This window comes from Myxocyprinus asiaticus, chromosome 29, assembly GCF_019703515.2.
Source record: "Myxocyprinus asiaticus isolate MX2 ecotype Aquarium Trade chromosome 29, UBuf_Myxa_2, whole genome shotgun sequence".
Classification (NCBI taxonomy): Eukaryota; Metazoa; Chordata; class Actinopteri; order Cypriniformes; family Catostomidae; genus Myxocyprinus; species Myxocyprinus asiaticus.
In genome coordinates, this window is record NC_059372.1 from 7961224 (window position 1) to 7973374 (window position 12151).

Genomic DNA, 12151 nt, shown 5'->3' on the forward strand with positions numbered 1-12151 from the left:
TATGATTGTCTCAGGTGTGTACAAAATAAAAAAAAACAGACAAGATTCAAGGGTGACTCTCATGAAAACATGTCTTATTTCACCCCAAAATCAAGGGAAAAAATAACATTAGAAAATGAATGAAATTTTATTTATTTATTTATTTATTTATTTTCATTGTTGCATTATTTGAGCACAGGGAACTTTAAGAAGCAGTTTGTGTAAAACAGCCCTAACAAAAGCATATCTCCAATCCAAGCGTCCTCCATCGGAGTTGCTGTTTTTGTTGTTGTTACTATTGTATCATGCGTGCGAGCAACAACAGAAGAAAAATGGTCGACATTATATTGTCATCACAGGGGTGTATTGTGGGTGCGAATATAACAGGGAAAAGTCTCCTTTGGAATGTTGTTCTTCTAAAAAGTTTTCCTTCCATTTGGAGAGTACCAGAACTCTAGGTGGGAAAGGGGCTATGGCGAAATCGGGACAATTGCCCACTTTTAACAGCTCTTTTTTGCCCCACTTACAGGTTCGATGGTGTCAAATCAACATTACCCGCTTATTCAACATGGTCGGCACGGCAATCTCAACTACATTCAACAGAAGAAATGAAGTGACACTTTACTTTTTAAACCAGTGCCCAACGTGTTTATAGAAAAGACTAACTTTGCATCATTTGGTCGAGACTTTTTAAAATGAATTTTATCATTTTTGTACTGTTTTTATGTCTTATTTTCCTTTTATTTCAGTGTATCATCACATTAAATTGTGATACAAAATGTCAAATATTTTAATACCCCTATTTTTGGATGGGTCCAAAAAAGTGTTTTTATTTTATGTGTAAAGTAAGGATTTAAAATGTATTCACTTTATTTTTATTAGCTGTATTCCTATTTTGCTTGCATAAGGACAAAGGTTTAGATAGGAAAATAAAACTTAACACCCAATGAGATAATTATGTAGTGCCAAAAATCTTCCCAATAGGAACCAAAAAAAAAAAAAAAAAAGATCAGAAAAAAAATCAAGAAAAGACCAAAAAAATAAAGAAAACGCAAACCAACATGCTTATGTTTTGCCTTTTATTTTGTAGAGTGATTTGTCTACTGCCAAAGTTGGGTTTTATGGTGTTAGAACTGGTATGGTCAAAATATGACATACTTATGAATATCATTTTTTTAATTTTACAGGTTTAGAGAATTTTGGTTGGTTTCCCCCTCATCATGAACAGTAAGTGGCACTTTTACAACTGTCATGTCAGCAACGCTGGTTTTTCCTCATTTTTGTGAAAATGACAAAGAATATGAATTAAATATTACATGTCATGAGGAGTGCCAACTTTTCTACATTATGTGGCTATTATTATTTCTGGATTGAGTATTTAAATTCACAGTTTTAAGAGTGTTGGGTGTCTCCAAAAAACTCACGTCCATTTTTCCAATTATTCGTACAACTTATAATTTCATTCATTCAAATAAATGTGTTATTATTGCACTACTTTATCTCTGAGTCTGATTTAGAACGGGCAGAATTCTAGATCTAACAACCTGTAGATAAAATAAACCATTATTGTCATTCTTCCAGTCAAAATTTGTGCTGTAAAAATGATAGCTGTAACTAATCAACGCTGGCAAGTGGCCATGGTATTAGCGGGATAATCCACGTCTAGGTGTGCGTTAAACGATTTGAATGCACTTATATATATATATATATATATATATATATATATATATACACTCACTGAGCACTTTATTAGGAACACTATGGTCCAAGGTTCGGCGTGTTGTCCATTCTAAGATGCTATTCTGCTCACTACAATTGTACAGAGTGGTTATCTGAGTTACCATAGCCTTTCTGTCAGCTCGAACCAGTCTGACCATTCTCTGTTGACCTCTCTCATCAACAAGGTGTTTCCGTCCGCAGAACTTCCACTCACTAGATGTTTTTTGGCACCATTCTGCGTAAACTCTAGAGACTGTTGTGCGTGAAAATCCCAGGAGATCAGCAGCTACAGAAAAACTCAAACCATCTGACATCCACAATCATGCCACGTCTAAATCACTGTGATCACAATTGAACATTAACTGGAGCTCCTGACCCTCATCTACATAATTTTATGCATTGTACTCCTGCCATACGATTGGCTGATTAGATAATCGCATGAATAAGTAGGTGTACAGGTGTTCCTAATAAAGTGCTCAGTGGGTGTATATGGTACAAAATGTGAAAATATTGCTTGAGATTGCAAGAATTTGTTCATACTTTACCTTTCCTCTAATTTTACTGTTTGTTTGTTTGTTTGTTTTCACCTTTACACACCTTTCCAGACCTCTTAAATAATAACATTAATGAAGAAAAGATTAGGAAGTTGGATATGTTTCCATTGACTGTGCTGTGGTTTAGTTTCATGAAGATTCAATTTGACAGTATTAGAGATCTCTGAGATAGTCAGTCATTAATTTACTAAACTGACCCTACTAATCTTCTGAACCATGTTCATTCCCCTTTGCAAAGAGTGAACCTTATCCATTCACTTACACTAGTGTTTGTAGAGAGAGGAGTGTTTTGTTGCAACCAGTGTTGTTTTGGTAAATATGAAACTAGGCAGATTTTAAGCTTTGAATATGTAGATCCAATTAGCATTAACAGTGATGACAGATCAGGTGTGACTGCACAACAAACATGAAAGGACATGTCAAACTCTCTCTCTCTCTCTCTTACGGGCTCCTCCTACTTGAGCATTGACTTTATAAAGCACAATCTGTGTGGTGTTTATCCTGAAATTAATCTGTCACCATGTGGACTACTCTGTTGAACTTAGACCTGAATTCTGCAGGCCTAACTTTGTTTCTGGGCTTGATCTTTCTGGTTCTGTATGAAACATTCAGGATTAATTTCTCTACAGCCAAAACTCCCCCTGGTCCCAGACCTCTGCCTTTTGTGGGGACCTTGCCATTCTTTTTGAAAAACCCAATGGAGTTCATTCGATCGGTGAGTCTTTGCTGTAGCCGTAATACTTTAGGGTTATAGGACTTGATTTTCAGGTCAGTTTGTGTCTTATGTACTCTTGTGGGAACTTGCACTACATGGCCAAAGGTATGTGGACACCCACTTCTAATTATCAGGTTTCTCCATTTCAGCTACACCTAATCTCTAGCAGGTGCATAAACAAATCATACAGCCATGCAATCTTATTTTAAGTAGAAAGCACAGTACCTTTTCTGTTCCAGCATGGTCGTGCCACTGTGGACAAAGCGAGGTCCATAAAGAAACTGTTTACTGAATCTGGTGTGGAAGAACTTGACTGGCCTGCACAAACCCAGACCTGAATCCCTCTGAATACCTTTGAGCCAGATCCCTTCACCCAACCATAGTGTCAGACCCCACTAATGCTCTTGTGTCTGAATGGGAGCAAATCCCCACAACCATGTTCCAAATTCTAATGGAAGCTGTTACAGCAGAAAATGGGAGGACCAATGTCCAATTAATGCCAGTGGTTTTGAAATGTTCAACCATCACCACCATGTTGAGTGTCCATATACTTTCAACAATTCATGTAGTGTAGTTCACAAGTGAAACAGTGTCTCGCTCACTTCAGTTTGTGCTGAAGTGCTTTAAACTCTTTTTCTGACCAGATGCCTCAGTATGGAGAGATGTCCTCTGTGTACCTCGGAAGAAAGCCAACAATAGTCTTGAATACAGTCCAGATCACAAAGGAAGCCCTGGTCCAGAATGCTTCATCTTTTTCCGGAAGACCACTTGTACCACTTCTAAACTGGGTAACTGATGGATATGGTAAGTCACGTGGTGTTCTGAAATTTTGTTTGAAATATGAGTAGGGTAGGGTGCCATATTAAGCTAAAAACCAAAAACCAGCTTCAGGTTGTAGCTTATTTGACGTGTCGTGAGTGAGGCATGTTGCAGAGAGTAGAGCGATGCCAGATAACATTTTTAAATTAAGCAAATAAGTCCGACAATGCAACCCTGGGAATTTCATCCAGGGAAATATAAATAAGAATACCCAATTTTAACCAAAAAGTTCACATAGGTTTGTTTTGCATGTAGTAGGGCAAGAGATGTGGGTCCAATCAGTGGTGGCCTGTGACGGATTTTTCAGAGAAGGCAAATTATAACATTCGTATCGAAAGATCAAACCAGTAAAAGATAGCTGTGGGTCTAAGTATCATGTAATATGATATGTTTTTTTTGCAGGTAATTATGCTCCCGTACACCAATGATTTACTCCCCCTGATATCTTAAAATAGTCTTGATAACTACAGATGTATAATACTCTTTCCGCTCATCAGCTAAGCTCTTGTAAATACAACAAACGAACAGAAAAAATTATGCAGTGAAAATACTATCAATGCTAACATTTATAAATGAATGGAGGGGCCCCATTCCAAGTACAGTAACATTTACTCACCTTGGCCAACTGTACGTGTCGAAGAACTCCATCCTCCACTGCTTCATTGCGTCAAATATATATATGATCATGTTGTTCAGTCTTTGACATGTTTTTAGGTCTTCCAATACTTTTATTCCATCGATATTTTGGCATATTTTAAAGTTTTTCTTCACCTGTCACAATATCCACAAGCAGGCTAGATAAGCGTAAACGTGATACTGAAAGCCCGATTGGCTTATATGGTTACCTCTGATAATGATTGGTTATGAATGCAGGAGGAGGCAAATGTCATTTAGCCTCCGCTTGGACTTTTTTGGATGCTTTTTAAATGGAAACAGTTGACATTGCTCTACTTGAATATCCATTTTGATTAGTCTGGAGAGGAGGCATTGTGCCATCAGCCTCCTTTGGCATTCATACAGATTCATACAGTAATTTAAACTCTGTCTACTGCACTTGAAAGAAAAATAAATGGAAAAACATGTTTTTCCATTAAAAGGCATCCGAGTTATGTTAGTAGATAAACCGATTAAAAACAACTTTAACTTTACATACAATTTTGAGGAGGCTCAGCCTCCTTTGCCTCTTGTGACATGCTGACCAAATACAATAATAAGGTTCTTTATTTGGTACAACAAATAGACAATTAAAATCATGGCACATACAAATTCAATAGAGCAGCAACATTAGTAATTGCACATGCAATATTTAAGTAAAGTTCCAGATCTTCTGGGCAATTAGCATATCACAACACAAAGGAAAATCACAAACAATCACAATATAAACAATTGCAGGGCTAAGGCTTACCCTCATAGAGGCCAACTAACATAAGGGACGATGAGTGCCAGAAATCACATTCCCCACATACATGTGTACATGCAAACACAATGAGTTGAATGTTAGTGACAAGCATAGTATTCAGTAAGAAGAACATCACTAATGAAGGGGGTAGGAGAGGTAGAAATGAGCCTCCCTGCCTTGGGCACACAGCTCCAGTTGGCACACAATAAAAACAAGCCCTTTGGATAACACTTTAACCAACCCAGGACATAATGCATCTAGGGCACAATATACACAAGATTTAGCAAATCATCAAATTAAGGGGTTGAGCTCAGTAGCACACAGCCCACAGAATAGACAAATTTGGTAATTTCGCTAATATCCAAACAAAGAAACTACAAAATTGAGAACACAAACAACAAAAATGAAATAAAATACAATAAGAACAAAACAGCTGGACCAAATTAAGAATATTCAAACAAAACCAAAATAGAAACAAAAAAGTAGCACTTCCTGAAGGTGGCCAGAGTTCAGCCTCGTAATCTGGGCAATGGTAGGATACAGCTGGTCATAGGTCTACCTAATTTCTTTTTAACAAACTTTTGTCATTAGCAGTCCACGCATCCCAGATTTTCTTGATCCGCGGACACAGTCCTCATCTGTGGGCATTGTCTGTGCATGTGCTGGCCATTGACCGTACTAAAAGAGTATCACAATGCAGTTGTAGTGGGCATGAGTCTAACACGTTCATATTCGTTCGCGGTCAGGCAATGTGGTTGGCCAGGTGCAATACAATCTGGAACGCAGACAAATTAATGATACCCGGGCCTGTAGCCTATAGATAGATGATCAGGTGGACTACCATCCAGCAAAGTTGGAGTCACGTGGTCTTTGGCTTAAGATCACATAAACAAGTCTTTGGTCTTGTGCTGGTCTAGGTCTGAGCCTTGAGAAGTCTAGTCTCGTTCTGGGTCGTAGTAGGTCTATTAATGGTCGGAGTCTTGTAGGGTTGGCTACTGTTGATTCCAACTCTGCTAGCCGGTGGGGCTGCAGTTAACCTGGTGGACGTCAAAACAGGTTAGGGCTGGTAGACCAACTTAGCTGCTATCATGTTCCAAAAACCAGCCTGACCACCCTAAGCTTGTGTGAACTGGTTTTTCCATAAAGTGTTTCCTGAAGGTATGTTCTCTCTCTCTTCAGGTATAGTAATGGCTACATTTGGTCACTCCTGGAGGCAACAGAGACGGTTTGCTCTTCACACGCTGAGGAATTTTGGCCTGGGGAAGAAGTCGGTGGAAGAACGTGTTGCAGAAGAAGGACGTTACCTGGTTGCTGAAATGTTCAAAGCAAAAGGTTTCAGAGGATATCAGTGCCTGTTGGAATATGTTTTTGAATGTTTAGATGAAGTTTGCACCTCATTCTCTTGAGTCTTAGGCCAGAAGCATACTATGGCAGTTTGTGCAGTAAGCGGAGTTTAAACCAAAATGAGGCTTTTTTTCCCCCTATCCAACTGTGTAAAGGCAGCTGCGTTGTCCAGTTTCAGGAATGTAAACTGCCGGGTGTAGGAGGCTGGTAGACCGTTTTGACAAAAAGTTTTTGGTTGTAATATTCCAGTCCCGAAAGTCTCTAGTTTTAGTGTGAGTGCCTAATTAGGTCGTTTGAACACTGTACTGAACATCTGATATAAAAATTAGAAGTTAAACTACAAAAGCAAGGGAGCAAAGCACGGAGCAGTAAGCAAAAGTGTCCGAAGAGTAGCAAAGAAGGAAGCAACAGCTATTAGAACCATCATAGGAAGAGTTCAGGATTCATTAATATTCTTGTTCAGAAAAATTTATGATTATTCAAATTGTCTTGGGTATGAAACAATTCTTGAGAGATATTAACAGTGTTTTTCTGTTGAAGGCAAGCCATTTGATCCTCAACATGCCATTCAAAATGCAGTTTCCAACATCATCTGTTCCATTGTCTTTGGAGATCGCTTCGACTATGATAACAAGCACTTTGCACACCTTCTGAAAATCCTGAATGAAAACATCATTCAGTCAGGGTCACTTATTGGACAGGTATGAACAAGCGTTTAACGTGATTTGTTCAAGCCAGACACGATTGTCCAAGGGCAAGAGTCGAATGGGACAACTTGACAATCTGGAACATAAAATTTTGTTTTCCTTTTTCAGATTTTTAACTTACTTCCCTTCATTAAGCACTTCCCTGGGCCACACCAGGAAATCTATCAGAACGCTGAAGAGTTAAAGGGTTTTGTCAGGGAAGCAGTTAAAGAACACCGAGAATCTCTTGATCCAGAAAACCCTCGTGACTTCATTGATGCCTACCTGATGGAGATGGAGAAAGTGAGATATCACAATAACAAACCACTCTAGGGCCCCGTTTCCACCTTATATTAAGATGCATTTTGGGTGATATGATCACATGTGGTCAGCCCTAAATACAGGTCTAAACAGGGTCTAAACCGTTACATATACGAATGTGGTCAAAAACGCATGTGACCAGATGGCATTTGAGGTGTAAACACTAATCCGTCCTGTAAGCATCTCGGCATCAGTGAAGGGCCACCCCTCACCTGTCAATTAACCGCTGCATACACAGTCAAGAAAGCTTCACGGATCTTCTTTAGTCTGTCTGATATCAACACAGATGACAATCACGAACACCTGAAGCTCCTTTAATACAGGTAATCCACTAAAACAATGGATAATTCTGCTTGACATGTTGCATTTTGTTCTTAGATTAAATTTCAACCGCATCTGCGTGAAACAGCGCAGCGGTTTTTTTTTTTTCACGCTTTATCTTTTTTTTTACTTTATTGCGCTTTATTATCATGCAGTAACACATTGACATAGTGATTGATGTATGTTGTCATGAAACAGAAAACCTTCCCTTCCAAACCCGAACACAAGTGGTCACAGGAGATGCATTTAAGTGATCAGGTGTAAACAGCGATGTGTCTCACCTAACCACATGTGATCGGATCGTCTGAGACGCATAGTAATTCCAGGTGGAAACTGGGCCTAGAAACTGTACAGTCAGGTCTTAATGGTACTGTTACTTCATTTGACGGGGGAATGGGTTTTCTTTTTTGTTCTTCTTTTTTTTTTTTTACTATAAAATGTAATAGTGATTTTGCCTGTTAAGGGACCGTTCATACGAATGCGTTTTTGCTCTGATTACTATTGTTTTTCTATGTAAACATGCACTAGACTGATGTCTTTGAGTGTTGTGGCATGCCTCACTGTTTTTCAACATCTTGTACAGGAGCGCTGTGTTTTTTGTTGCCATGTCATGTTAAAGGCGTTGTGTTTAATTTTAGCGCAAGAACGCGTCTGGTCTGAATGGCCCCTTAAAGCTCAGTCACATTTACCTTTGCGCAGTAACATTCTGCAGGTGAAGAAGGTGTGGGTGGATGTTAAGCGAGTGCAAAACCCACAAAAACTACTTGTCAGGCAACCCGATTTGTTATGCTGCACTTTATACTCTGAAAGAGTGAAGTAAAAAAAATAAATAAACTTGCCGTTCATATGATTGCCTCGTCCTTTGTGAATTCTCAGTGTAGCTATGTACGAAACACTGCCCAAACAGTCAATTTCCTATTGGTCAACATGGCAAATTCGCATGCCAGAGTTCACCAAACTTGAATCTCATGTGAAATTCACCCAGGGAAATTATTCGCCACCGGAAGTCGACTGTTTTTCGCACTTGGAATTTCTTAGTGCAAGGGTAAATGTGATGAGCCTTAAGGCATGTTCCTAGATCAACATATTTTTTTTTGGTCCTAGAACAACATTCCTTTTAAAATCAATCCTAAACCCAATTCTTACCCTAATCCTAACTCTAACCAAGACCTACATCTCAAATCAGACTGAAATAACCCTAAGCACTAACCCTAAGTCTAACCTTAACTGTAACCCTAAAACCTGGTTGATACAAGTGTTGTTCCAGAACTAAGAAGGGTGTTGATTCGGGAACATGACCTAGTTTGAGAAATCACAGTAAACTGCATTAGAAACTAGATCTATTTCAGACAGGTAATTCTAGGTCAATCCTTGGGTAAATTGAGATTCGTTTTTTTCTTGGAGCAGCAAAAGTCAAATAAGAACTCCACGTTTCATGAGGTGAACATGGTGATGTCAGTATGCGATCTGTTTGTGGCTGGAACTGACACCACTGCGACCACCATCAGATGGGGGCTCATCTTTTTGATTCAAAATGCAGATGTACAAGGTGCTAAGTCATACATTTGTATATTATAATGTAGATAAGCTTCTGTAACTTCTTATGTGAACATTTAATTATAAGTGATTTAAGGAAGTAACCCCAATTCAAGGTCCAAAGGTCTTTCCTGCTTGGCATATTAAGCTGATTTCCAAGGAACTGATCCCTTGTAATTAAGACTTCTGTTCACAAGTGATCAATTTATGGTTCTTCTGTTGGTCTTGCTAACCTATTTTAATTGCCTTATTTATTCCAGAGCGATGTCATGAAGAAATAGTTCGGGTGCTGGGTTACGACCGCTTGCCCAGCATGGATGACCGTGAAAAACTACCATACACGTATGCCACTGTTCATGAGATTCAGCGCTGTGGAAACATTGTACCTCTTGGCGTAATTCATGAAACAACTCAGCCTGTAAAACTACGAGGATATGAAATCCCCAAGGTAATGAATGGAGCATGGATGGATGGAGTGATTTGAAAGTTAGTGCCATGTTCTGCTTGTTTTAATTGAAAACTGTTTCTACAACTGGTATTAACTTATTACAACTTTCTGCTAACAAACTCTGACTTTGCCTTTCCAGGAAACTCAGATATTGACGAACTTAACAGCAATTTTAAGTGATAAGGAGTACTGGAAGTATCCAGACACATTTAACCCAGAGAATTTCTTAGATGACAGCGGGCATTTCCATAAACCAGAGGCCTTCCTACCTTTCTCCTTGGGTGAATCATTGTGTGTGTGACATTCAGTATACATGACCAAGCGCAAACGTAACTAGGCTGATATTGGTTGTGTTTATCTTCATTTATCAGGTCCAAGGGTATGTCCTGGTGAGACCCTGGCAAAGATGGAGCTCTTCCTCTTCATTTCTTCTCTACTACAGCAAATTTGTTTCTCATGGCCATCCAGCGAACCACTGCCAAACATGGATGGGATTGTTAGTGTGGTTCGCTCTCCTCAGCCATTCAACATCATCTGCCACAGCAGAGGTTCCAAAGAGTGATCATCAGTAACCTTTCCAACATCTTCAGAATGTTGAGAACTCTAAAGTTCCCATAGCTTTTCTTGGCAAAGGCATAGATTTGCAGGGTGAATCTCACCAAGCCTGTTAAGAACATGACAGGGTCATATTTCTGCCCACCTGGACTTGACTTGGACATGTCTTCATGAGATTCTCCCTGTGACTGACATTTATATTGTTATATTGCCATTATAGTTGAGTTGCCTCAGTTGCATTTTTTGTAAGGTTCTAATGATGATGTCATGGTACTAAATGCCCAACAAAAATGTAAGTGGACAAGTCGACAAACATTTGAAAATCAAAGTTTTAATGTAATTGTATTGAATGTTTTATCAAATAACGTTCACTATATCTTTTGGTAGAAGAAATGCATTTAAGTACAGGTTCTTGTGTCTCAAATGAGTAAACTATAATTCTGCAGCAGATGTCAAAAAAGATATGTAAATATTAAAATACAATGATAGCATTATGCTATATGAGTATTAATATATCTTATTACCCCTGAGTTGCCTAATCACAGTTTGCTGTCTGTATTTCACTATTATTTTTCTGACATTTGCATGACTGCATACAAAAATGTAGTGCTTTTGTGTTCTTTAAATATATAAATAAAGCATCTTTAAGTCTTTGTATAACATATTTTAATTATTGTTAAACAGTTCCTAATTTTGCACATTGATGTGAGGTTTCCTTGATTTAAACTTGGGCACTATAAAAAAGTTTGTGGTGGTATGAAATATTGGTCATTTGGATCACGTTGAGAATTGCAATGGAGAAAAAGGTTCAGATTAGTAGAAAGTTATTTAGGCACCTTCCATGGTGGAGATAATCATTGTAAACAATAGGTACTGTCAAGGGCATAGATTTGGCTTGAAGCATCTACATATTTCCATTGATCATGGTATAAATATTGGGAGGTTGTACTTGCTTGTTTTGATAATTTATTTGTTTATGGATTATTTGTTTATTTGGGGTGTAGTTTCCAGGGGGGATTTGACATCCCCCCTGGAAACTACAGTCCTGGGTACTGTCCAGACTGGTCTTGTTTGAGGTAGTGACAGTGGGAAGAATGAATGTCTGACACCGAGTCCCTGTAGTCTCACCACATCAGGCATAGACTCCAAGAGCTGTCGGACATAGGCGTACCCATTCATTACTTTGGGTTCGAGAAGGAGCGGGCAAAACCTGCACGCTTTACTCAAAGAGACACCTTCAGAATGATCAGCCATCAGTTTTCGAACTGCTTGCTTCAGCTTCAACAGGTCAGTGTTTAGTGCTGTGGATGGATGGATACATAGAATTTAACATAGAATGTAAGACTATAGCATTACACAATAGCTTTTTTTACTAAATGATTACCATATTCATGAGGTTTATTTACATGGTACTCTAAGGTTTTTGAAAGAATGACATGGTACACATCCAAAAATGATACAGAACTTATATTATACTTATAATATATTCCCATGTTATTTTGTCCAATAAAACATACCATACATATTCCAGGTTCAATACAAGTTAAGCTCAAGTAACAATGGCACAAAAAAAAAAAAAGAAAAGAAATTTGAGTAACAGTGGGGCACTTACAATGAAAGTGAATGGGGCCAATTTTTGGACAGTTTAAAGGCTAAAATGTGAAGCTTAGGATTTTATAAAAGTACTTATCATTATTTCTTCTGTTAACAATTGTGTATTATTTGAGCTGTAAAGTTAGAATCATTGTTTTGTGG

General features: G+C 38.4%; 2 protein-coding genes across 3 annotated transcripts in view; both read left to right on the top strand.

The window, feature by feature from the left end:
• LOC127420536 (terminal uridylyltransferase 4-like) overlaps positions 1-1470 on the top strand; it is a 49020-nt gene extending 47550 nt beyond the window's left edge. The window contains exon 30 of the mRNA XM_051662900.1: positions 509-1470. Within this exon, the coding sequence (XP_051518860.1) occupies positions 509-591 (83 nt within the window). The 3' untranslated portion in view covers positions 592-1470. The remainder of the gene's footprint in view (positions 1-508) is intronic.
• On the top strand, positions 1069-11050 carry LOC127420547 (cytochrome P450 2B4-like). Of its 2 annotated transcripts, XM_051662922.1 has the most exons (10): positions 1069-1206; positions 2882-2967; positions 3612-3771; positions 6365-6517; positions 7070-7230; positions 7345-7518; positions 9265-9406; positions 9654-9841; positions 9981-10122; positions 10213-11050. In XM_051662922.1, the coding sequence occupies exons 1-10, from the start codon at positions 1200-1202 to the stop codon at positions 10401-10403; spliced, it is 1404 nt and encodes a 467-aa protein (XP_051518882.1). In that variant the 5' UTR covers positions 1069-1199; the 3' UTR covers positions 10404-11050. The 2 variants fall into 2 exon arrangements, with proteins under 2 accessions (XP_051518882.1, XP_051518881.1); XM_051662921.1 differs by lacking the exon at positions 1069-1206 and having other exon boundaries at positions 1704-2967.
• The last annotated feature ends 1101 nt before the right edge of the window (positions 11051-12151 follow it).